The following is a 27,509-nucleotide window of genomic DNA, read 5'->3' on the forward strand; positions in this document are numbered from 1 at the left end:
AATCATACTTAGAACCATTTAGTGGCTCTGGGCTAGAATATTGCTTTTGAAACATGACTTTCAAGATCCTCTGTATTTTGACTAGTAGTTTTTCTTCTCCCACTTCTTCCAAGAAAATACTTCACCTACTTGCTCTCCTCAATTTTTCTTTCTTACTTTTTTTTAATATTTAAAATTTGTAATTCATTTTTAATGTGTATAGGTGTTTTACCTGCATCTATATATGTGTACCACATATGTGTCTGGCGCCCATAGAGGCCAGAAAAAGGTCTTGGAGTCCCTAGAACTGGAGTTACAGATGTTTGTGGGCTACAATGTGGGTGCCAGGAATTGAACCTGAGTCCTCAGGAAGGGCAACCAGTGCCCTTAACCTTCCCCATCACTCCAGCCCTGCTTAGTTGCTCTTGGGCCCCCTACCTGTAAGGCTCCAACACTACCACTACCACTAGCCTGCTAATTCTGTTTTATTGCCACTCTTGGTGAGCTACTATTTTATCCTAAAATCTCAGTAAACTCTCCTTGAGTCCCTTTAGAAAACAGTCATTCTATCATACTTGATTATAATAAACTTTTTTCTCAACAGGATCTATAGCAAGATGTATTAGCTTCATTTAGCCATTTTATGTTGCATATGTCAAACATTATAAAATAAATGATTTTTATCTGTTTATAATCCATTAAATTGGGAAGTTGGTTATTATTAGAGATAACCTGTTTGTTTTACTCTTGGGTCCTTGCGACCGTATGTGCACGTGGATGGTAAGATGCCTAGCTCATAGGAGAATGAATGGAAGGACCAGCATTTTGATTTATGATTTTACTGTGTTTAAGAGGAAGCTCGTCAAAGTGACTGGGATGGTATCATTGCTTGCCACCAAGGCAAGCTGTTTTGCTCAACCTGGAATTACCAAAGATCTACAATAGGTGCTTATTTTCTCAAGCCAAAAGAATTAAAGGCAAATGGCATCGTTGCAACTGTAAGTGACCTTATTTATATGGTATCTTCTCCTTAAAGAAACACTTCAGTAATTTTGTTTCAGGTTTACTAATACTTCTAATAGAAAAACAAACAAACAAACAGGGTTTAACATTTTGGAGATAATGCCTTAGCAGTATCGAGTTTTTTAAATTTGTGATTGGATGTGAAGTACTATCATCCTGTGGTTGTGATTTGCATTTCCTGCAGCACTTGTGGTGTTGAGCATCTTTTCATGTGGTCTTGGGCTGTTTGTATGTGTATATTCTTTTTTGGGTTTTTGTTTTTGTTTTTTGAGACGGGGTTTCTCTCTCTGTAGCCCTGGCTGTCCTGGAACTTGATCTGTAGACCAGGCTGGCCTTGGACTCACAGATCTGCCTGCCTCTTCCTCCGAGTGCTGGGATTAAAGGTGTGCACTACCACCCAGTTATATGTTTCTATTTTTAACAACTACTGCCCTGTGTTATGTTTGCGTTGTAGGAAGGTGTGAGGATAAGAAGTGTGATTCCTCCAAGTGTGTTCTTGTCCAAAGACTAGTTTGGCTCTTTTGGTCCTATGACTTTTACAGAAAGACAATTATGATTTTTTTTTTAACTTTTGCTATTATAAGTGGGGTTGCTTTTAAATTGTACTGAGTACTAATGTATTGAGATATAATTTACATTTGTATATCCTTGTGTCTTGTGACCTTGATGTACTTGTTCATTACAATGATTCTTAGAGGATATCTCTACTCTTGAAGATGCTTATTAAAGTATATAATTTGGTGTTTCACCCTATTTTGTGCAGACTGCTTTACAAGTATGTATGCAGTATTTTCTTGTATAAAAAGCAAATCTTAAGCTTTTTTTTATGGATTTCTAAACCTCAGAGATCTTAAGCTTCTTTAGGAAGTCTATCTGTAAAATGTTGAATAACAGTTTTCGTGTAAGTAATGAAGATGATTATAGCTAATGTTTTATGAACACTTATTGCATCCCAGCCTCTCTGAGTAGCATGCACTGTTTCACTTATCCTCACAACAATCTCTTGCTACAGTCCTTTGTTACTATAACAGTAAGACTGAGGCTTAACGTAGTAAGTAACATGTTTAAGTTCAGTAAAAGTAGTAAGTGATCAGGCTGGTATTTAAATGTACAATTGTAATTTACAGACTACAGTGATCACTCAGAGTGTAATGTGTGTGCCTCTGTGGTTGGTGGACAGATATATTGTGGGATCTTAAGTGGTGCTGAATCATTTGTCTGACAGCTCAGCTACCTGGAGCAAAGCCAATAGCCAGTACAGAATAAACAGGAGCAGCTGTTAGAAAGTCTGCTCTGAAGGTTATCACTCAGAGGTTGCCTTCATGCTTTTTAGTTTTGCTTTGCTCATTCTATCTTAGGTAATATATTTGAATGAATTAATTAGAAAAGGAGATTACTTAGAAGTAGGTTTTCTAACAGTGGCAGATACTATTAAATAAATGCAAGGGACCATAGGGACCTTTTTTTCTTGTAAGTAATGCCTTAGTTCCTGAGGGTACACTCTATAATACTACATCAATATGAGGTACTCAAGGTGGGTAAGACTAAGTATTCCATTTTGAAAGATAGAAAGAATGTTTTTAAACATAATGTTTTGTTTCCTTTTTTGTAAGCTCTGCTATTTAGAGAACTATAGATACATTCAACATTCTTATGCAGTGCTATAGAAGTACATCTTGCATAATGATGTGTAAATTTTATGTTACCGGTACAGTAAACTTAAATTACATATTTTCTACTTAAGTCTTAGAAGCCATCCATTTATTCATGTGTGAGTCTTTTGTATTGTCTTTTGGGTGAATAACGTGTAATTTACACATTGGCATCCAGTGATTTCTCTGGCCATGACCCCAAACAAGAGATAGATAATTTTGTACTTTTCACTTAGAAAAAAAAAAAGCAGCTTGTTGATGCATACTGATATTTAGAGTATTAAGATTTATTTTATATAAACTGCATATAAATTGATGTGTTTTATCCAGTGTTTTATATATATATATATATATATATATATATATATATATATATTCTATTAACGTGTCACGATTAAAATATTTTTTGGTTCCTAATAGGTATTTATTATGTTTTCAGTTTTATATCAACTCTGAAAATAACTATAAAAAAATCTGTTTGTAAATTTCAGTTAACTACTTATATTTTGTTGCCTTAGATAATTTTTTTTCACACTTAATTAAAACAGAAATAGAATTGTCCTTCTTTTTTTCTTTTACCTAAAGGCAGTGGATATAACTTCCTGTGGAAACTTTGCAATAATTGGCCTCTCATCAGGAACTGTAGATGTGTATAACATGCAGTCTGGTATACATCGAGGAAGTTTTGGAGATGATAAAGGTACTGGATCTTTTTTCTCTTTTAAAAATAAGATTTAGATGGGTTTCTACAACTCTACATGGCAGATATTGTTATATATGATATAAACACCATATTGAAGCCAGAATGTGGTTTCACAGATCTTTAAACCTAGCACTTGGGAGGGAGAGGCAGTCAGATTTCTGAGTTCAAGGCCATGCTGGTCTACAGAGGGAGTTCCAGAATATTAAAATATTCAAAGGGAAGAAAGTCATGAATACATTAGGGGGAATACATTATTTTTCTTCTTTGCTTTAGACAAAATTTTAACTGATTTATTAAATTATCTTTCATGGAATCAAATGTTTTTGCTTGAGCAGTCTAATAATTAAGAATTTCTCCCCTACTTTGAAATTCAGTTTAATTTCAAGATTGTAGGTTTTATCACTAATGAGACTTGAGGTGTTTGGTCTATTGAGATACTGCCAGTCCTGATTTCTCTTTTCTTTCAACATGTACTTAAAAGCTCACACAGGTTCTGTTAGAGGTGTTTCGGTGGATGGATTAAACCAGCTGACAGTTACAGCTGGTAGTGAACGATTACTCAAATTCTGGAACTTTAAAAGCAAGGTTTTAATCCATTCTTTGAACCTTGATTCATCTCCAAATATGATGCTGCTACACAGGGACAGGTAAACATTTTTGTTTTTAGTGAAACCTCATAAGCAAAGGAAGTTACCAAGTGGGAAGAAATCAAAAGCATTTTGGTAAATAATATTCATATAGTTTAATTTCCTCAAAGATACTTTAATTAACAAAATTTGGGTTCCAGTGTTTTTTCTTTGTTTATTAAACTTGTGCGTTTGTCTTCCCAGTGGCATTCTGGGACTTGCCTTGGATGACTTCTCCATCACTGTCCTAGACATAGAAACTAGGAAGATTGTCAGAGAGTTCTCTGGACACCAGGGCCAAATAAATGACATGGTAAAAACAAAACAGCTTTTGAAATAACCTCACTCATTTCTCCTTCTGTTTAGGATAAAGATGTACAAGTGATTGGATCTGTTGTTTTTAAGATGATTTTCAAAATGAGTGTTAATTTTCAGGCTAATTTTAAAAGAGATTTTAAGAAAACTTTGGGAAATGGTTTATTACTATGCAAGGAGTTGATACTATCAGATTGAAGTATAAATGCCAGAGTTTATTTTGTCTTTAAATAAAGTCAGATATACTTTGTAGAGTGAATGTTCCATTGAGTGTGAATATGTCATTTTCATTTAGTTTTAAAATGAGCTGAGAGAATTTCCTTTTTTTTTTTCTGTTTGTAATGAATTTATGTTATTGAACAACAGATCTGTTCTGATATATTATTCTAGAATTTTTTTAGTAAGTTTTATTAATTTTTTTCCATTTATTTTACATACTAACCAGTGTTTCCTCCCTCCTCTCCTCTGGTTCCCTCCCCCCACCTCCCATCCTCTTCCCTGTCCATGCAGAAAGGGGCAGGCCTCCCTTGGGTGTCAACAAAGCATGGCACATCAAGTTGAGGCAGGACCAAGCTCCTCCCCCTGGATCAAGGCTGGGCAAGGCGACCCAGCTTGAGGAATAGGTTCCCAAAAGTCAGCTCAAGTGCCAGGGACAGGTCCTGATCCCACTGCACCAAGCTACACAACTGTCACACACATACAGAGGGCCTTGGTTAGTCCCATGGGGGTCTCCTAGCTGTTGGTCCAGAACCCATGAGCTCCCAGGAGCTCAGGTCAGCTGTATCTGTGGGTTCCCCCATTATGTACTCTAGAATTTATATAACTAAACTACAAAAGGTTTCAATAAAAGTAAGAAGTTTTCGTTATGGTATCATCTAGTATTAATTGCAGATTTATTTATTTGAAAAGAGAAAAAAATAAGAAAATGTTAACTACTGGATGATAAAGCTAGTAGTTAACAACCATATTACTTATGAGCAGAAGTCAGAATTGACAGTCCTTTACCCTTTTCTTTAAAAGTAGGAGAAATTGGTTTAGGGAATTACATTGTGCAACTTGGAGAAAATCTGTCTTCAGCAGATTTTGTTTTGACAGTATCTGGAGGAACCAGGGTAGGAATGGGATATTATGATGAAGTAGCATTTTAAAAACATCTGTCGCTGTCAGCTTGCTCTTCCTATTTATTCCTTTGTAGCTTTTACTTCCCCATTTGTGTCTGTAGCTTCTCCTGCTCAGAGGTGTTCACTTCCGTTTAATCACTCGTGTTAGCTTCTGAAGAGAGCCCGTTTTTCCCATCCTCTACTGTCCGCACCACCCTCCCTAGACTGAGCTGTCCACACCTAAAGTCTGAGTTTTGGTAATCTTGCTGCAGCCTGATAACTAGATAAGCTTTGAGTTTACTTTGGTAACATTTGCTAAAGAAATAATCCTTGTGGTATATATAAATTTTAATTTTTCCTTTGGAGTCTTTTCACTTCTAAGCTAAGGCTCTCAACACTACATGGAGGATGAGCTCTTGTCCATCCTTTTAATGGCTGGAAACAGATATTTAAAGTAGCATTAGGAATCTGTTACCTCAGTGTGTTTTGAAAATGTTTTTGCTCATTCTTGGAAATAAAAGTTTCATTACAGGGAAAAGGTTTTTCTTTCTTCCTTTTTTTTTTTTTTTGCTAACTATAAAAGGATTTCTTTAACATGGTTTTAACAGAATTTTCATTCTCTATCTTCAGAATCATAGTGATTTAGATAAATTCCTAGGGTTGAGTACAGTAGATACAGTTTTCAGAAGAACAACATTGTTTTATTTACAAATCTTTACAGCTGAAATTAGAGTACAGAAATCTTTAACCACAGTTTCAGAATATTTGAATATTTTTTAAATTTTACTTTTAATAATGATGTGTAGTCACAGTTTATTAATTCTTTAGGTAAATAAATAGTGCTCTAAATATTGGCACAATGTTAATTTCATAAACCTATGTGATTCACTTAAAAACCTAATATTTATGTAAGTCCCAAAGAAGTGATAAATAGGAAATATATTTTTATTTACGTAAACTAAAAGTCTGAATTTTTCACAGTCACATTTATCATTTCATGAAACCTAAAATCCTTTCAAGTTTTTTATATGCTTTAAAGTATTCATGTGTATACATGTGTCCATATATGCATACCTATGTAGTATATATAAAAATATATACAATATATAAAAAATACATTAACAAATATATATTTGTTTTGTTTTGAAGACGTTCAGTCCTGATGGCCGTTGGTTAATAAGTGCTGCAATGGATTGCTCTGTTAGGACTTGGGACCTTCCATCTGGCTGGTGAGTTCATTTTTAAGTCCTTCGGATGATTTCTCAGTCACTGTCTGAACATGTGACTTTGGCCTGTTGTCTATTGCTATGTAGTTGGCATGGTTTACTTGTCGAGTGTTGTTGATCTCTTAAGTATCAGGCAGTAGTAGCATGACAAATCAAATTAGCAAGGTAAATGCATATCTCTTACTCATTTCTGCAAAACAGATACAGAAGTGGTGTGTGAAAATCTTGAGAAAACCTGTGTGGTCTTGGCACTCTAAAGCAGAGCCCAAATTTTATTTTGAGAATTTTTGCTGTTGTACATGCTGAGTTTAATTAAGAACTAAAAGACCATAGCTTTCCTCAATATTATTTTTCTCTCTTTTCTCAGTGATACGACAGTATCAGAAATCTGTTTGCTGAGTGAAACTCACTGCTAATCTAGCACATTCTCAGGAATTGGTTAACTTCAAATGCAAGCAGTCTGACCTTTAGGAAGGAAAAACCCGTATTTCTCATTTCCCTGTAACTTTGCTATAGGCAGAAATCACACCCACCTTCCAGCATGTGCATCTGATTGGGAGTGAGCACAGCTGAGGAACCAGTGAGTGAGTCCACCGTAGTCACTGGGGACTTTTGTCCATAGGTGTGTCCCTTCTCACTTACTGTAGAGTGAAGCAAAATGTAGTTAGTTTAGCTTAGCTTGAAGACTGAAGAACAGAAGTTTGAGGATACTTAGAAATACTGGTAATCTGTTACCTCCTGGCCTGTTGCAGTTTCCCAAACATGAGAATCATAGAATTGGAATTAAAATAAGAACTGTGACTTTTTTGGTAGCAAATTTATCCTTAGAATGGAAAACTAGGATCTGAAAGTAGCACATAAAGCCTTGAAGCTTTGATTCAGCAATAGCCTATTTGCTGAACATTTTATTTTAGTAATTAATTGAGTAGATTTTAATCTGGTAAGGCTTCAACTTTTTTTAAGTATGTATGTTTTAGATGAACACTAAGATTAATGCAAAAGCAAGAAACAAGACATTGAATTTTAGAAAAAAGTGAAATTTGACAAAGGAATTTTTTTCTTTAATTTATTTATTATGTGTACAGTGTTCTGTCTGCATGTGTCCTTGCATGCCAGAAGAGGGAGCCAGATCTAATTGCAGGTGGTTGTGAGTCACCATGTGGTTGCTGGGAATTGAACTCAGGACCTTTGGAAGAGCAGCCAGTGCTCTTAACCACTGAGCCATCTCTCCAGCCCCAGGAATATGTTTATTAAAGAAAAAAAAACAAGTAATTCTTTGAAATTTGGAATGGAACACACAACTTGAAAGGCGATATCAAACAACAAATGCTGTTTAATGTCAACTAAGCTGGCATTTCATTGGTCCTGGGTACTTTTGTACTTCCACTTCTTTCGTGTTCCCAATAAACATTGTATTGTTATTGTTATTGTTATGTCTGTTGAACAAGTTAGGAAAAGGAGGCTTAAAGAGATTCAGTAATTTGCCCAGTGGATTGCACTGTGAATGGCTGAGCAAAATGATAAACACAAGAGGAAGACCTTCCATACCAGCTTTGTTCAGGTTGTGTCATGCTCTCTAAGAATGGACCAGTGTCTTTTTTTTTTCTTTTCAAGATTTATTTATTTATTTATTATGTATACAGTTTTCTGTTTGTGTGTATGCCTGCAGGCTAGAAGAGGGAACCAGATCTCATTACATGTGGTTGCTGGGAATTGAACTCAGGACCTCTGGAAGAACAGCCAGTGCTCTTAACCTCTGAGACATCTCTCCAGCCCCAAGACCAGTATCTCAGTGTAGGAGACAGGTGATGGAGAAGTGTCGGTGTCTCAGTGTAGAAGACAGGTACTAGATAAGTGCTGATGTCTTAGTGTAGAAGCTTAGGAAGCTGATATTTGTTTAGATTCCACATTTTAAAAACATACCTGAACAGCAGCCTTTGGTTCTTTGTTTTCCTTCGTTAACATTTTCATCATTTATGTAGCATGGTAAGTATTTGAAGAATGAGTATACTCACACTGGACAGGCAGCTCAGCAGTTAAGAGCACTTGCTGCTCTTGTAGAGGACCTAGTTTTGTTTCCCAGCACCTTCAAGGTGATTTACAGTGTCTGTAACTCCAGTTCCAGACACTGTCTCCTGGCCTCGGCAAGCACTACATGACATGAAATACATATTTTCATTCAGTCAAAACATTCTTACACATAAAATAAAAATAACTATCCTTAATTAAAAGTACAAATGAGTATATTTGTCATGTAGCCTAAAAAGTGAGATGATGCCTGAGTGAATATTTGAGTGTAGTGCCCTGCAGCTGTGTCCATCTGGAACTGCTCCTCTTTAAAGCACATCTTGACCTCACTGATGGCAAATGTAAGTAGACGTCATAATCCCTGAAGTTACGCAGACAGCTAATGCCGGCACCACTCCTTTGTTTTATTCTGGTTTCTGATCTACTGGACATTCAGGCTAACTCTCTAGGCCATGAGAAATACATACGATTAAATGGCTTTCTAGCAGAAATTTGCATTTGGTTTTACCGTGTTCGTTCCTCGGCTTTACCGTGGAACTTTAGCATGAGACAAATTGGAAGACAATGCTGTTTTGACATTTCTCTTAAGGCAGAACCATCCATTTGTTCTCCTTGGTGAAAATTCCTGTGGAAAGTGACTCCATCACTTCAGCAATAGAATATGCTAACACTAGTTCAGTTTTCTGGAATAATAGAAATAACTTAATGTTCCTTTGTATATGCAAGGCTCTGGTGTTAAAAGATTAGATCCCTCTGGATGCGACTATTCCTAATGTCCATCAAAGAATGACGACATACCAGACTTCTCCTTTTCTGGGGTTATCAGGAGGCTTCTGTCTGGGATTAAGCTTGCACACTGAAGTTTTGTGAGCGTAGGTGACAGGGGAAATATGCTGTATATGTGGAAACTGCTTCCTCAGTTTGGTGCCTTACACAGTGGAAGGCCAGTCTACCCACACACTACAGCTGTAGAAATGAAGTTGCACAATGAAATTGACAAAATTGAATTCTCAAATAGAACAAGTTTGCTCAAGCAGTTAATTTTCTGAACAAATGGACTAAAACATGGTAGGAAGTTTCACCCCTACATCCTTCAACCTCTGCTGTGCTTCAGGACAAAGAAGAAGTAACAAATGAGGAAATGGTGTGCCTTATATGCTGGGATAGTATTGTCTGCTCTGAGTTGTTTCGGTTGTGTGAATTAAGTTAAATAATTTGACATTTAATCATCACTGGCATTTAAGGGGTTGAGCACTTTGCTTCCTTAAGTCCCCTAACACAAGTGTTTCTTGTGAATTTCCCAATGCGGACTGCTTATTGCTTCTCTCTCCTATAACAGAGAATCGGCCAACAGTGGTATCTTGAACACACACAGGTTGACATTTGTTAGTTTGGTTTTTTTCCCCCCTCATTTTGGGTTTGTCACTTAACGTCTTCCCTGAAGAGCCGACACGGACAGTCACACTGCTTATGGTGTGTCCTATCATACACTGCTCCTGTATCTTTAATTACAGCTGTGGTTTTATTGTAAGCATGTGGTTAAAAGTGCAGTCTGCTTGGGCATAAATCTAGGTCAGTTGCTTTCTATCTTAGAAAGTTTTTAAATCTCACTGAGATTTGGTTTTCTGATCTATAGGGAAAGATGATGGTGTCTCACAGGCTGGTAAAGATTAGTCATTCCATTCAAGTGCTCACATCAGGGTACTTGTAAGCATAAAATACAGGAGAAGGGGGCAACATAGGTACTGTTATCTCTCTTAAATCACATGTATGAGCATAGAGCCTGAACTTCAGACATTTGTTATATGTTTCCATGAAAAATACATTGTCTTTGACCTAGGTTTTGTTTTGTTGTTTTTTGTTTTGTTTTGTTTTTTAATTAATTTTAAAACCAGTCTACTGTGGGGCTGGAGAGGTGGCTCAGCAGTTAGGAGTACTTGTTGCTTTGGCAGAGAAGACTGGGGTTGGATTTTCAGAACACATAGTAGCTCACAACCATCCCTAACCCCAGTTCCAAGGGATCCAGCAGGCATACACATGGTGCACATACATGCATGCTAACAAAACATTCCTACACACAAGTAAGTAAATCTTTAAAACAACACGACAACAAGAACTCTCCTGCTCTTCCTGAAGGTGTTCTTCCTCCCACCAAGGTGAGGAGCTTCTGCTGCAGACGTTCTCTTGCCCCTCGTCTACTTGGACCTCCTGCAGCCACTGACCACCCTGTGGAGGTTTTTACTGCTAGATGATTACTACCGCAATCCCACCGTTCTAACTATGCAAATGTATTCTGCATTCTGATGGGAAATTTCTGTATGAAATCGTCCCCTCAAAAACGTTCAGGTTGTGTTGGTATGCATTGCATAATGGTCCCTCCTATTCTACTTTCAATGTGTGTTGTCTTTAAAATTGTTCTCAAGAAGTGTAGCACAACTGGGGTAAGAAAAACGGTATTTCCTGTATTCTCCCTACTGTTGAATCTTCTCCAGTTGATCAGTCTGTTTACTGTTTTGGTTCTTCCCAGTTATCTGTTTTCTCATAGGAACTTAGTTGACAAAGCAGTGGTGAGTGGCCTTTCTGGCTATAATTTGTAAAAAACAAAATACTTTTTCCCCAACTTTTGTTCTTGTTATTTTAGTAAAAAATACTTTAAAAAAATATACACCTCTACAAGTAGAGCTTAAGTACTTAAACTCCTCTTTGTAGCCTTATTGACTGCTTCCTGTTGGACTCGGCTCCTCTCAATGTCACTATGTCCCCAACTGGAGACTTTCTAGCAACTTCCCATGTGGATCACCTTGGGATTTACCTGTGGTGAGTTCTTTCATACACAACCTCTTTTATTTTGGGGAGGAGGAGGAGGGAAATGACAATGGTCAAAATCCATGGTGGTTAAAATTGCCATTTAGTTTGTTTTTATATACCGGAACTGTCACATAGACTAATTAATCTACCATGAATCTACAGCTGATGCTTGATAATTTAGACAGCTTTGTTCAAGTGCATATTCTAAATTACATCATTTTTGTCTGTTATTAAATTTGTCTTTTATTTGCTAAAGGACTTTCAAAGATTAGATTTATTTGCTAAAGAGATTTCAAAGATTAGAAAAGGAAGCTCCCATTAGGACTTGACCCTCTATGTAACTGTATGACCTTTGCTGATCACTTTAGTGTGCTTTATAATATAAAGAAAGGCACACATGAGCAAAATGCTTCCTAAGATGGATTCAAATTGCATGCAACTAGAAAGATTTTATTTCTTTCCTGAGTTTATACACCCAGTTCTTTTAGCTGTCCTGAATTTGTATATTTATTGCATGCTTGTTTAAGCTTGCAATATTCCTGTCTCAATCTGATGAGTGTTGGGACTGCACAGGTAGTCTACCTTATCAGTCTTTTCTAGTTATCAAATATGTTCCAGCTTTAACGGGGGGAAAAGTCAGTTTGATTTATCATTTTGGCCCTCTTAAAAAGTAAAATGCAGTGTCTTCTGCAATCAGAGAAGCTTGAGCACTTAATAGATTAGTAGCACTTGGGGGAGGAGGGAGCTGTGGAGGAGTATGGAGCTTCTTTCTCCATAGAGATGGCTGATAATATGACTTGGGACCTGAGTTCCCAACTGTTGTTTTCCAGTGAGATTCGTATCGTAAGTATAGGGAAATATGCCCCTACTTTAGTACAGATATTTCTATCCTGAACACTCACCTAGGGGCTGCTTTGCAGCTGCATAACAGAAGCTTGATTACTTAGCCCTTTTAGAAAAGGCCACCTAATAACTATTTAATGCGCCCAAGAATATAATTAGGGTATTCACTTTAGCTCACTTTTTCAAGCTTTCTTTGTGCCTTTTTTTTTTCCTGTAAAGATTGGTGTTTGTCAAATGCTATATGGAAGTTATTTTAGCCTATTAAAATACTAACTACTAGTAGTCTCTTGTCAACAAGTTTTTGTGCTATGTTCAAAACAGAGACTAAGGCTTGCCATGGTTGTGTAAGCCGTTAATCCCAGCACTCAAGACGTAGAGGCGTGAGTTCAAGACCAGCCTGCTCTATGCGTAATGGGTTGCAAGTTAGCCAAGGCTGCCTAGTAAGACCCTGTCTCAAAAAATCAGAAACTTCATTTATTTTATTTAACGTGTGTATAGTTAGCTAGCATGGTTGTCTATGCCCCACATGCATACAGTGCCCGTAGAGGCCAGAGAGGGCATTGGATCTGCTGGGACTGGGGTTACTGACAGTTGTAAAACAACCATGTTAGTGCTAGAATTGATCCCAATCTTCTTGAAGAGCAGCCAGTACTCTTCTCTGCTGTCTCCAGCCCCCATTAATGTTTTTATACAGCTTTTTTATGATGACATTTTCAAATTTAATAGTCTCTTTAGAGGTATTAACTATTAACCATTGGTATTAACCATTGTAGGAGGTAGAGATCATTACCAGATATTAAAGTTTCTCTGACGATAATGTTTCTGTAGTAATGCTACTATTATAAAATACTTGCTTTTTGCTTGCTCAGGTCGAATATTTCCCTCTATTCAGTTGTCTCCTTACGACCACTTCCTCCAGATTATGTCCCTTCAGTAGTGATGCTTCCTGGGACTTGTCAAACCCAAGGTAATCACAAAATAACAAAATAATTTCTGAGGTGTATTATAAATCTGTTGGGTTATTGTTACAAAAAATCAAAATCAATGCATTCAAAGTTTTTTTAGCTGATTTAAAATATGTTGAATGACTTCAATTTATAGAAAGCCATAACTGATTATATATCTTTGAGATACAAAATATGCCAGTGTAAAGGTATTTGAAGTCTACTGAGCAAAGGAAATATGGGAACAGAGTTTGCAAAGCTACATTGATTGAATGCTGTAAAATGCAAATGAATGTGAGATGAAATCTGTTCTTTTTAATGGTAGAGCTTTGGCCTTCATTTGTCTTACCTGAGCGTCTATTTAAGGTCTGGAAGTGTTGGAAGAACAGATGGAGCCAAGTGATGAAATGATAGAGTATGAGTCGCCACAACAGTTGAGTGAGCGCCTGGTGACTCTGTCACTTCTCCCTGAGTCACGCTGGAAAAACCTTCTGAATCTTGATGTTATCAAGGTAACATTGTAGTAGTCTTGAGGCTGCGCCCCAGCCTGTACTCCAGCAGCATTTCCTGCTTTGAGGGTCTGAGGGGAATGGTCGTTAGGTACTGCTGTTTGATGAATGGTGTTTCATGGGTATCATCACAGAGGTCCCTTCTCTCTATGTCCACTTAAGCGCACTGCAGGTGTTTGGTTGTAGCAGAAGCAGTCTGTGACTGCAGGGTTTTTAGAACCAGGCTGTTTTAATATCTGGTCTAATAAGTTATATTTCTTGCTTTCAAAACAAAAGAAAGGGAAGTTGTTATCTAAATGTGTGTGTGTGTGTGTGTGTGTGTGTGTGTGTGTGTGTGTGTGTGTGTGTCTTACTGCTATATTTAAGAAAGTTATACTAGGGTTGTTGTTGTTATTATTATTAAGCCACAATTAACCTTTTACCATCCCATATTCTTTGGTGGTTGTTGTTATTATTTTTAAGCCACAATTAACCCATGTTCTTTCTGCTGCTAAGTAGACTTTCAGAGCTTTCTGTGTCAGAGTCAGCAAGTGAGTTCGTGAGGCAGGACTGAGGGATGTCCGATGATACTGTGGTGGTGAAAACAAAGGGAGCCCGTTTATCCCTGAGGATAGAACAATTTGAAGACATTTTTCCAGCTAGAGAGATGGCTCTATGGTTAAGGGCAGGTACTGCTTTACAGAGGACCTGAGTTCAGTCCTCAGCACCCACATTGAGTGACTCAAAACCACCTATAATTCCAGCTTCAGGGGATCTGTTATCCTCTTCTGGCCTCTGTGGTCACTGTACTCAAGGGCACAAACCCACACACAGATATGCACATAATAAAAAAAACCAATTTTGCATAAAACAAATTCTGACAGAAATTTCAGTGTAATTTTTACAACATGAAATATCTTATAAATTGGCAGTGGTATTTTCCTTTTAAAAGTATTAAACAAAAGTTAAAATTCCCTTGGGAGGCAGAGCCAGGTGGATTTCTGTGAGTATGAGGCGAGCCTAGTCTACAGAGTGAGTTCCAGGACAGGCTCCAAAGCTACATGGAGAAACCCTATCTCAAAAAAATTAAAAAAAAAAAATAAAAATTAATATAAAAAAAAAAAAAACAGAAGAAAGAAGTAGGCAGGAATTATTTAAAAAAAAAAAAAAAAAGTTCCAACAAAATCAAAAGAATCAAGGTCTCTAGGTGGTGATGCACACACTTTTACCCCAGCACTTGAAAGCGAGAGAGGCAGGTAGATCTCTACAATTTCAAGGCCAACCTGGTCTATAGAGCGAGTTCCAGGCAGCTAAGGCTACAGAGAAACCCTGTCTTGAAAGACAAAACAAAACAAAACAAAAAAAAAGAATTAAGGTCATATTTCTCCCAAATCTTAGCAAATTATTTCTAATGGAGGAGTCTGCACTTGTGTTGAATTTTCTTCTGGAGACTAGCCATTTGTTAAGTTGTTTATATTTTGTTTTGTTAAGAGATACTGAGTATAGCGATTCATTTTGTGAAGCTGAGCCTTGTCTTAGAGCTGCTGCTGAGCAGCTCTTCTACAGTGGAAGCCTGGGTGAGGGCTAGCTACAGCATTGTTGAAAATGATTTTAACATTCTACGTGAAAAGGTTTTCTTCCTACTGTTCATTTTGATGTTTGTCTTCAACTTCATTTGTACTGAGACATTCGAAACAGTTAATAGGGTAAGTACTTACTAGTCTTTTCTCTCCTCATTTTCTCTTCATCAGAAAAAGAATAAACCAAAAGAACCACCCAAGGTACCCCAGTCAGCACCATTTTTCATCCCAACGGTTCCTGGGCTTGTACCCAGGTTTGCTGTACCTGAGCAGAATGGGGACCCCCAGCAGGTAGGAACCAGATCAGTGTTCTAAGTTTATGGAGTGTCTGTCACTTTGTATAGTTCCCAGTGTCACAAACAGTAAATTAAGAATCATTGAAGTTATAAGCTATATTTTGAGTAATATTTATGTTCTTTAAATAATGTGTGTTTGTTTTTATTTAAGTCAAAGGTGGTAAATCTTGGGATTTTGGCTCAAAAATCAAATTTCTTCCTGAAACTTGAAGAAGGATTGCTAAATAACCAGTGTAAGTTAAATTATGAAATATTTCAACAAGTTTCTTCATTTCTGGTTCAGTTTATCTGAGAGAAAAATAGAATAGAGTTCATAGTAGATAGAAGAATAAGTAAAAATAAAGAAAGGTGTTGAGAATTTGGCTCTAATCTACAGTAACGTAGCTTTTCAGTTACGCTGAATGAGTGACTACATTCAGGTGATGTTGATAGTGAGTCTATTGAGACTCTCGCAGCCTTCTGGATGGAAGCTCAGATTGTGTTTGGAAGAACTCCCTGACAGCAGTTAGCATGTGCTTTTCAGTGCTGCATTGCCGGTTCCAACAGGGAACCTCAAGCTCCTTGTTTTCATTTGAGAATCTGCTTAGTAATATGGTTCTCAATATAGTAAAGGCAGATATTTCAGGTAATTTTATATTTATTACAATACCTACATTTATAAAGATTTTAGGTAATTGTATATGCAATTTTAAAGGAAAATTTTATTTTATTTAAACTTTTTAGATTACTATGTAGCTTATAGTAAATATAAACAATTTTTAAAAACGGTCACTCTCCTGAGAAATTTGACTAATCTTGTTTTATGCTTGTGTTTCATACCATTATCACTTGAGTTCACATGGGCAAAAGTCAGATAACGATACTAATTTTCTTGTTTATTGTTAATAAAGAATAAACAGTTGTTTAAGATACACTGAAGGACAGAAAACAAGATCAATCAGATCTTTGTCATGATTCAAATGCTAAAACCATAGACTGAAATAGCAAGGGACTGGTAACATTGGTTGATTGGTTGTGTTGAGTGTATTGTCATGGGATGCATAGTAAAGAGTAGTGTTGACCTCTAGAGGAGCCTTGGGGTTGGTAGAACAGGGGCTAGAGTCTTCCCCTCGTGTGTTTCTATATTGTTGATGTATCTTAATAACCAAGTGATAGAAAGAAAAGGTAATTCACCCACCTCTTCCTGTTCCTGGTGGTAGTCACTGCTAATAGTGCAGTGTGTTCCTTGATGACCTCATGTTACAGGTTTTTTGTTCTAATTGATTTATGATTAATGAAATGTCTGCTGTGAAGCTTTGGGATTTTTTTAAGAGCAGCAAAGTTTAAATTCCTGACAATGCAAGACTTTAAAGACTTTTAGTATTTTTACTGCTATTGAAATTTTTGCTGTTTCATTAACCTTGGGGTTCATTGTGCTATAATATGAAAAAAAATATGCACAGAAAGAAATTGTAATGCCATTTACATATATATTGCTTGGGGTATGAAGGAAGAGTGTAGCTTCTTAAATTAAGTAATTGTAAGAAATAACTAGATTCCTTTTACAATAATGCAGATGAAGCTGCTCTTCACCTTCTGAAAGAATTAGGCCCATCAGGAATTGAAACAGAGCTGCGAAACTTGTCTCCCGATGATGGTGGCTCAGTAGAAGTCATGCAAGCCTTTCTGAAAATGATCAGGATGATGTTGGACAGAAAACGTGACTTTGAGTTAGCCCAGGCATACCTTGCATTGTTTTTAAAGGTGAGTGAGATATAAGAAACTTACCTTTGTAAGTAGTGTTATTAAACAATATTCTGCAAAGATGGGTGTTGTAGTTTAAGGTGTGTTACTTTTGTTTATGTTGCATTTTAAACTCTGTGAAGCTGTGTTACTGTGCCTGTGTAAAACACTTGACTGGTCTAATAAAGAGCTGAACAGCCAATAGCAAGGCAGGAGAAAGGATAGGTGGCGCTGGCAGGCAGAGAGAATAAATATAGAAAACTAAGACAAGCTAAGGCTGGGCATTCATAATTGAGAGTAAGCCTCCATGTGTGATTTATTTGGGAGCTGGGTGGCGGGCCCCCAAAAGAGTAAGAACATTTTGGTGCCCCATGTGGGGCATGAACCCATGTCACTGAGATTAAGAGTCCCATGCTCTGCTGACTGAGCTAGCTGGGCCATTCAGTTCTTTATTAGACCATCAGGTGTTTTGGACAGGCAGAGTAACACAGCTTCACAGAGTTAAACAAATAAAACACAAACAAAAGTAGCATATTTACAAAAGTAAAATAATATTCTACAACAGATGGGCATGCTCTGTATCCACAGTGTCATATAGGTAGCCACTCATTCTATGACTGATGAATACTCTGGCTAACTGTAACTGAACAAACAGTAGCTCTCTGGGCTATGCGCTTTGTATGTAGTCTTTATTACTTGGCTTAATTTTGACTTTCTCCCTATGTGTCATCTGTTACTTGTGCTGAACCTTAGCTTTTTAAAGTAGTTACATTTTTTTAAATTCCCTGTGATCATAAGGGAAAGTTGGGCTCTTTTGTTTGTTCATTTTGGTCTGCTGCTGAAATCAAAGTATTCACCACCATCAGTTTGGAGTAATTTGGCACAACCTGCTTTTTGATGAATGAAATAGAGATGTGCTCTGTGGTGGTGTAATGTGCTGAAGACGCGAGTATTTTAAAGTCATCTACAAGCTGGATACTTACGTTGTACCAGATAGGTTGTTTTTTAAAGAAATCCAGATTGTTTCTATAGGTTTTCCTGTGTTTACCAAATGTTAGTCCCTACAAACAAATTTGCATAAGCCTTTAGAAAATAAAGCCAGTGGCCATCATCAGTGGGGTATAGAGAAGAAAACTGGAAGCACATTCTGATAACTGGGATTTGTAGTGTGAAATGTAAGAATGAAGCTTACATTAGTTCTGTTAAAAGAGATTTTGGCTTTAAAAAGTTTGAAGTAAAAAATTAGTTTGATGGAACAGCAGGAAATCAGAGAACAATAAACCACCATTTCAGAAAGAAATATTTAGATACTATTTTCTTAGGTTCCTTGGTAGAAAAAAATCAAAATTTTAATATTCTTAAATAAAATGTCAAACTTAACCATCATACTTTTCTTTGCAGTTACACCTCAAAATGCTTCCTTCAGAGGCAGTGCTGTTAGAAGAACTGGTAAAGTTGTCATCACAGGTAGAAGAAGACTGGACTCATTTACAGTCTCTCTTCAATCAAAGCATGTGTATTTTAAATTATATCAAAAGTGCTTTGTTGTAAAAAATAAACTTAGTGATTACAGAAATCAAAGCTGTGTGTGAAATGTTGAACTGTCTTTGTTCGCAGGTCTGTGTGGATGGACGTGTTGGCACTACGTGACCCCCAGTGTTCTGTATTCTAAGTGCAAAGAAACTTGTAGCTGTGGAACTATGCCTTCTTTATACTATACTCTACTATAACCTGGGGATCTAAACCACCTGAGTTGCCTCACACTAGTCACTTACATGGGCTTTTTGAATTATTGCCATTTAGTATTTTTTCAGTGTGTTACATATAGTAGTGTCTATTTAGTATGAAGTTTTACTGAATTAAATTGACAGTGTCAGGTAAAGCAGATCTATAATGTAGTTCTAAAAATGCTCTTATTATATTAGAAAGATTGAGTGTTTCTTTTCTGGGTGGCTTTTGATGAAGCATAAATTGTTGATTCTTGAAGTTGTGTTTTCTGTCTGGGACCTGTGGTACAGCCCTCCTGTGTTACAGAAGAGAACAAATAAGGTTGTCTGGGACCTGCGGCACGTCTAGTTTATAGCACAGGATCTAGAGCTTTCTCTGTTGACTCCTTCCTAAACAAGTTTTTGTTAGATCAGAATGTGAGAGGTACTTGCTCCAGGCAGGGGCACAGGAAGAGGTGCAGCAGGTACTTGCACAGGAAGATTCCAAGCTGGACCGAGGCTGGCTTTCACAGGCTCTCCTCCTTCTCTGACGTGTTTATTTGGGAAGAAACTGCTGACTACACCTGTCATCATTTTCTTTTCTGTGGCCCAGGCTTTAGCAACTCAGGAATTAAAATGAAGCAATTCTTGGGGCTGGAGATGTAGCACAGAGCCCATATAAATCAGGCTTGGTGGTGTGCACCCACAATCCCACCACTCCAGAGGGAAGACTAGAAAGACACTGGAAACCATAGCTGGAGGCTAGCCTGGAATACATGAGATCCTGCTTAAATTGTAACAAACGAAGAACAAGCAATTCTTAAGGACCCATGCTCAAAAACTACTCCTAGAATGCACCTGGGTACTCTTGCTCAGCATTAGCTTAGAGAACTTTACAGATTTCTTTCCAGGAAAGAACAGTCCATACAAAGAGGGGTTGGTAAGAAGGCTCAGTGATTAAAGGACCTTGCCACCAAGCCTAGAGGCCCAAGTTTAATTCCTAGGACCCACGTGATGGAAAGAGAGAACTAATTCTTTCAAGTTGTCTTCTAACCTACAAACACACACACACACACACACACACACACACTCAAATGTAGAATCAAACCAATGAGAAATGTATTATTAAAGTGCTTTTTGATCTACTTGTGTGAGGTAAAATTTATCAGTTATTATAGGAATAATGCAACCCTCCCTTCTATTGACTTTGTATTTGACTTTATATTAATTTATCAATGGCAGTGACGTGAATGTTAGTAATGACTTAAGTTCTGACTTTGACAGACAGTGGCTTAAAGCTGCAGTAAAGCCTGAGTGCAGATAATCCCACACTGTAGTAAGTAAAACCAAAGGATGGGAGCTGTGGACTCAAGTGGGGTTTTTTCCTCCATAAATCATGAACTAAATTTTCTTAGCTTTTTCAGGTGAAAGTGCAAGCTTGATCCTGTTGTCATTTTTATTTATCCTGTTTACTTTTATTAGAGATGTCTTAAAACAGTGCTACCACATTATTTTGTCAATAACCCTCCAAAACCTTAGACATTTGACATCAAGGAAGAGAAGAAAAAAAAAAAATACAAAGTATTTTGGTGTACATATTTTTCTTAAAATGTTATCAGTCTCTGCATACTTACTTACTTCCTTTTGAACTTTAGTCTTTACTTTTGAAATTCAATATGCATCGTATATGACTACACTTTACTTATTAAAATATAGAACAGATTTGTTTTTAACAACAGTTTTTGATCCCAGGATATAGCCACAGAAAATGAAATGTAGAGTTTTGATGATTTTTTTTTTTTAACATAAAGAAAAATCTGTTACTTGAAATGTCTTCACTTGCACATTGTATGTCTTACAATCTACTCTGCCTATCATATACCTAAAATTAGGGAGTTTTCCTCTGTTCCTCCCAGCCCCCCCCCCCCCCACACACACACAGTAATTGGAATCCACTGCTGAATTAAGTAATACATCATGTTGCTTAGGTCTCTAGCTTTAAGGATTTCTGTGTAGCATAGCTAAGGGTTTGAAGGGGTGGGCCAGAGGACAAGCATTTTTAATTTGAAGAGATATTTCCATATGACTTCCAAAGGGATTGTATCATTTATTTTCTCTACTCACAATGAGTACCTGCTGTCTCCTAAAATGAGGGATATTTGGAATAATGGCTTTACCACTTGCATTAATAGAATAAAAACTCTGCTTTGGTTTTTACTTAGAACTCATTTGTGTGTTCTATCTATTGAATCATTTGTCTTTTTATTATAGATTTGTTGAAGGGTTTTGTTGTTTTGTTTTTTTCTTAAGATAGGGTTTCACTGTGTACCTCTGGCTGGCCAGGAATTCACTATGTAAACCAGGTTGTCGTAGAACTCACAGAGATCCATCTATCTCTGCCTCCCAAGTGCTGAGAAAAGGTGTGTGCCACCATGCCCGCTCTTGTTGAGGTTTTACGCAACCTAAACATTGGTCTTGGTTACCAGTAATTCCTTCAGGTGGTTGTATGTTTCTGGCTTTTATGGGTATTTTACATTTTTAAAAAATATATTTATTTATTAATTTTTTTTTCATTTTACATACCAACCCCAGTTCCCCCTCTCTCCCCTTCTTCCTCCTCCTCACCTCCCTCCCATTCTACCCCCATCCACTCCTCAGAGTGGGTAAGGCCTCCCATGGTAGTCAACAAAGTCTGGCATGCCAAGTTGAAGGAGAGCCTAGCCCCTCCCCATTTGTATCAAGGCTGAGCAAGGTATCCCACCACAGGGAATGGGTTCATGCACACTGAGAAGAACCAGAAGGAGGAGGACATAAGGCTTATTCTATGGCCCCTGTTATTTATCAGGCGCAAGAATGGACCATGAGATACAACAAAACCCACTTTTTTAAGAGTCTTATTGGGGGCATAGGAAAGATGGGCAAGTGAGCAGGCCTGCCAGAGAGAAAAGTGCAGGATGGGAAGGGATGGGTGGAGTCTGCTTTTAAGGATCACCTCGAGCATGCATTCGTATAGGGACTTACTTAGCCTTGTCAGGCATGCACATCAATTATGTGGCCACGCTGCTTGCAGATTAGGTAGGATGGAAGACCCTGGAGTGACTAAGCATTTTGTCTGAACGCTGACAGTGCATGCGTGGCCATGGGACTCTGGAAGCAGTTAGGGTGTCTGGAATGATAACATCCCTTCTTGTGCTGCGGGGAATGCTGGAAAGAAAAGGCCTTGGTTAAGACTTGCAGGCCCTGGGCTCCCCATAATGAAATGAGGTTAATGAAGCCATATTAGCAAAATATCTGGGTGCATTACAACCCTGGAGTTAGGAAGTGCAGTACTGCCCCTGAGGAGCCTCTAGTGGGGCTTGTGCCCTTGGACACATGGTAGTCATATTCAGTTTGACATGTTTAGACAGAAGGGCCTGTTGCTGCTTACACATTGTTTCCCCCAACAGAGATGTTTAAAGCGCTCTGGGAATTTTTATCTGCTTCCTAGAGAAAATGGGGAAGAATGCTGGGAAAGAAAACTTAACAGACCCCTGTAAATGGAGTGAGCAGCGATCATCTTCCATCTATCATCTTCCATCCATCATTCTCCATCCATCCATCCTCCATCAGCGGAGTGTGGCGGTACCATCTTAGCCCAAGACAGGCTGACAGCACAAACTAAGTGGGCGCACGGACTTGGGTGTAGGGAAGACGAGAAGAACTCTCCTGGAAGGCGTCTCCTCTGTCCATACATGGAAAAAGCAACCAAACTGCAGCAAAGAAACAGCTGTAATAGAGAATTTAGACAAAATATCACTAGCTACCTGTTGCCTAAATTAATGTGAGAGAGGCAGACAATTTTGATTGGTGGTTTGTCTTTGTCTCAGATTTATAGATGTTGGTCTTGGGAGCTTTATATGAAGAATTCCATAGTGACTTATGTCTTTGTCTATATTGAACCTTCAATCCCAATTATGCTTGGGCAGGTAACATGGGTAACATAAGAAGACAAGCTGAGCAAGCCATGAGGTGGAAGCCAGGAAGCAGCTCCCTTCCATGGCCTCTGCATCAGCTCCTGCCTCCAGGTTCCTGTCCTGTTTGAGTTCCTGTCCTGACTTCCTTCAGTGATCAACTATGATGTGTAAGTGTAAGCCAAATAAATCCTCCCCTCCCCAACTTGTTTTGGTTACAGTGTTTTGTCACCACAATAGTATCCCTAAGACAGGCCCATAAGTTGTTCAATACTTAGTTTTCATCTGGTTGGTTTTGTTTGCACTTGTGGGTGGTGTAAGAATATGCACATATTCATGAGTGTATCTTCTGGCATGTGTAGGAGCCAGAGGTTGATGCCGGGCATCTTCCTCAATAGCTTGCCCAGACAGATCTCTCAATGAACTCGTAGCTCACTAGTGGACTGAACTTGCTGGCCAGCAAACCCCAGGGCTCCTTCTGTGTCAGCCTCTCAGTGGTGAGATTACAGGTTTATGTTCGAGCGCCTGTGTTTCCCTTGGGTGCTAGGGGTCAGAGCTTAGATCGTTCTTTGTGTACCAGAAGCATGTTGCTGGCTGATCACCTGGACCAGAGTCATGTAAATAGTTGAGTGTTCGTTGGAAAGCAAAAGGATAGCATATATGTTAGCTCTCTCCTTTTTGGGTAGAATGCCAGACACAAACAACTTACTGGGAGGAAATTAAGTTCCCCTCACCCACCCCACCCATGGCCCTCGTAGCAGGGAGCTTGCAAAGAAGCATGGCACACCACGTGATGACTACCAGGAAAGGAGAGAATATGCTCTCGTGCTGGCCCCCTCGGGTTAAATCTTCCCCCATTAGTTTATCGTCTCTGGAAAAGACCTCACGGACACTCCAGTTGTGTGCTTTACAATCTGATTTTCCCATTCCAGTGACGCTGACGATGGAGACAGCATAAATATACTACTATCTAGTACTAGGTTAACTATTTTTATTTGTTTTGCTCTCCCTGACTTCACAACTAATTTATATTGGTTCTTTGCAAGGGCAGCAGCCTCTCCCACAACTCTGACCCTTTTATTTCCTCCTTATCACCCTCTACTTGAGTAAATAGTGCTAAAGCCCTGCAGGTGAGCGAGTGGCAAGTGGGTGAGATATGGAAGGCTAATTGTTTCCATAATTTGGCAGCCTTATCCAGCAGGCAGGGTGCAGGTGGGCGTTGCACAACGGGGTGCTGCTGATCAGTGCTCTTGAACTGCTTCTGAATACAAAGCATGCTGCACTCTCATCACCGGGAAGTTTATGTTTTAGCTCATACAGCTGTTCTGCTTGGCTTAGCCTTTTGCCTTTCTCTCTCAGAGAACAGTAACAAAGGAGAGGTCTTCATACTCTGAAAAGAGTACATTCTGGGAGTTTCTCTTGTTTCAAAGTGTGTGTGTGTGTGTGTGTGTGTGTGTGTGTGTGTGTGTGTACACTGGAATTCTCACCAGCCTTAATATGCATGCATAGCTGCATGCACAAGAGATGAAATATCAGAGTGCCCATGTGCCATTTTCCTGTCGTCGTTTTAGCAGGGAGTTTGATGATTTGGAAATTCAGTGTATATAAAGAAAGAAAATCGAGAGGGAGAAAGGGAACCTGCCTTTCTTTAGAAAAGACCACTTCTCTGTTCTCTGGTTAGTAATAAATAGATGGCCAGATTTGAAGAAGAGGAGGCCAGGCATCCATGTTGCTCGTTGTCAAACACGGCTTCTGGAGCAGAGGGCCACTCCCCAATAATCTAGGTCCAGCTTTAGTTCTCGGCTCATTAGGTAGAAAGATGGAGATGGTGCAGAGATGAGTGGGTGGCTCATTGCGGCTACTGTGGTCCCATGGAGGTGAGATGAAGACGCTCCATAGGTAGGAGCTCAAATGTGAGAAAACAGCAATGGAACTCTGTACTGTTCTCCACCTCTCTTCCCTTTCCTGGGCTGTTTACTTAGTAAACCTGGGGTGAAAGGAAAACATGGCACGGTGTTCAGAATCCCAAAGGGAAGAGACAAGTTCCTTGATGACCCCAGTTCCAGAAGATGAGCAGGGTAGGAAAGACTACATGTGTCTATTCATCTCCAGAGCCAGAGACAACTGGAAGTCATATGCCCTGGACCCTGAGTGAAGAGAGTGAGGAGGGCAGATAGCACAGAATGTGAGGGGACTAAAAAAGCAGGGTGGCCAAATGCAAGCTCACTGTCATCTCCAGGCTATGGGGAGGTTGGTGGGCCTCACCTGGGCACAAGGGAGACTTGAATTTTGTGTATTTTTCTTAAACAAAATAGGACACAGTATTAACAGCCTGATTCTGGTGTTGCTATATATAGTTTTAGTACTCTAGCTTATTCTGTTTTACCTCTGATTTAGCTTTTCAAGTAGAATTTTACATTTGTGATAAGATGTATGTATATACCATGTTCATACATCCTGGTTACAAAGACATAGCCTATGTGGTTGGTCCAATTTCATTTTCTCCCAGAAAAGTATGCCAAGAAGCTACAGCCATGTTTGTGGCTTGAGTCATTGGAGCTTCCCCAAAACTCCAGGCTCCCTCTTCATCTGAGCAGTCATTTGGATGTGAGTTTCTGGTACTGGCTCTTGAGAGCGGTGGGTGGTCTCCAGGTCGGCTCTGGCATGATCAGAGAGGAGATACAGGAGATACAGGCAAGAAGCCATGAGTCAGAGGGTGAGTGCTGAGCCAGGCAGCTCTCCAGGAAGTTGTGGGAAGTACTTTTCTTGTCAGATGAGCTCCTCACCCAGCAGTGGTCAGGCCCCTGTTTCCCAGAAAGTAGGCGGAATATGGGTGCAGAGTTTCACTTTCCTTCAGCAATAAACAAAAATAGTCCGACTCCAGGCCAACAAAATGGTGAAGAGGTGTTATCTCACATTAGCTTATCTCTTTGACCTTTCAAGTGCTCAGGAGGAAATTACCACTCTCTCTCCTGCTGAGAAGTCACAGTCACTCTGTGGGTATACCACACCTTCTTTCATCTGACATAATCACTGATATGAGGCTAAAGGTATAATTCAATGCTAGAGTGCTTTCCTTGTTTACATGAAACCTAGGTTCAATCCCTAAAACCACAGACAGACAGACAGACAGACAGACAGATACACACACACTTATCTTTTGAGAAGAAAAGATCTTTTTGGGGGGCGGGGGGAGCTGAGGATCAAACTCAGGGCCTTATGCTTGCTAGGCGAGCGCTCTACCACTGAGCTAAATCCCCAACCCCCAAAAAGGTCATTTTTATAGAGCAAAACTTTTCAAAACGTAGCATTGCCCAGTAACATTAAAGGTAAGTCTAGATGTCCCTGCCTGTGTCCTCACCCCACCCAGTTGGTGATGTCTTCGTGGGTCCTGGACCACTCTGTTGCCTCATCGTCCTGTGTCCACACAATAACCTCATCCCTAATGCTCTGCCTTGGCTTCTGCTTCTGTCTTAGCTCAATTTAAGATTTTCCATAGAAGTCACTTCAGTGCTTTGTACACACCTGGTGTTGAACAAGGGTTCCCTGGCTTCCTTGAAACTTTTTCAGGAGGTCGGCAAACTATTATGAAAATCTGATTTCATAGTCACTATTATCTGATTATTTTCACTTTCAGTATGCCAAGGACATCAAATACCAACAGAATTTAATGGGGCTAAACCAAAGCTTAGTAGGACCCTCAGTTTTTAAGACTGAGTCCTAAGACAACAACAACAAAAAATTGAGGATCACTGCCCTGCTAATATGACTGAAGAATCATGGCCTCAGCAGGAAATGTTAACATGCGCTGTATAAAAAGATTCATCTCCAAAATGCCTTCCATCTAGTAGAAGATATGGAACCTATGTTGCTACTACTATCAGGCCCTTTGTGGGGCCAGAGGGCCAGGCAGCTCTCAAGTATTAAGACCCCATTAACCCTTAGATTTAGATGGTATCAATGAGTTAAGTCCAGTTGTACCTAGATTGAAACTCTAGGACAAAAACAAACAAACCAATAATTCCATAATGTTTAAATTGTTGTTACAGTGAAATAAGTCAGTGTGGGTGATCAGTCTCAGCATCATACATTTCAGGTTAGTATTTGAAGAATAGTAGGTATGTATATGTATCTAAATCTTTTATTACCCTGTATGGCTGAAGACAACATTCAGATCACCCCAAGGTGCTCTGCCACATTGGACACTGACCTGAGCGTTGTGACGTTGTCAGCCTATGACGCCTCTGAACACTGGAAGCTACGGTCACCACCCTCCCTGGTCAGGTTCTACAAAGCCCTTGCTTCACAGCACTCACAGCTCATATTGTTGCCAGCCAAGACATCAAGGTTCAGGATTCTACAGTTTGAATTCCTGAAGCGTAGAGAAGATATTCATGAGGTATCGATATGTCCTCCAAGGCAGAACCATTCTCCCCTTAGCTGCCCACTTTTCAGCAGCAACAACAGGCAGTTCTATGCTCCAAGCTAATAAAGCACAAGTTCCAAGCAAGTACAGTTAC

At 38.9% G+C, this 27,509-nt stretch overlaps 1 protein-coding gene across 1 annotated transcript in view; it reads left to right on the forward strand.

Annotated features, from left to right (window-relative positions):
- The window catches only part of Wdr36 (WD repeat domain 36), a 32,299-nt gene extending 13,385 nt beyond the window's left edge, over positions 1-18,914 (forward strand). Inside the window, exons 12-23 of the mRNA XM_036204852.1 lie at positions 832-977; positions 3,240-3,354; positions 3,839-4,004; positions 4,188-4,296; positions 6,548-6,627; positions 11,362-11,469; positions 13,173-13,270; positions 13,614-13,759; positions 15,487-15,606; positions 15,763-15,844; positions 17,167-17,354; positions 18,735-18,914. Of these exons, the coding sequence (XP_036060745.1) occupies positions 832-977; positions 3,240-3,354; positions 3,839-4,004; positions 4,188-4,296; positions 6,548-6,627; positions 11,362-11,469; positions 13,173-13,270; positions 13,614-13,759; positions 15,487-15,606; positions 15,763-15,844; positions 17,167-17,354; positions 18,735-18,884 (1,508 nt within the window). The 3' untranslated portion in view covers positions 18,885-18,914. The remainder of the gene's footprint in view (positions 1-831; positions 978-3,239; positions 3,355-3,838; positions 4,005-4,187; positions 4,297-6,547; positions 6,628-11,361; positions 11,470-13,172; positions 13,271-13,613; positions 13,760-15,486; positions 15,607-15,762; positions 15,845-17,166; positions 17,355-18,734) is intronic.
- The last annotated feature ends 8,595 nt before the right edge of the window (positions 18,915-27,509 follow it).

The sequence above is a fragment of the Onychomys torridus genome, chromosome 13 (genome assembly GCF_903995425.1).
Source record: "Onychomys torridus chromosome 13, mOncTor1.1, whole genome shotgun sequence".
In the NCBI taxonomy this organism is placed as follows: Eukaryota; Metazoa; Chordata; class Mammalia; order Rodentia; family Cricetidae; genus Onychomys; species Onychomys torridus.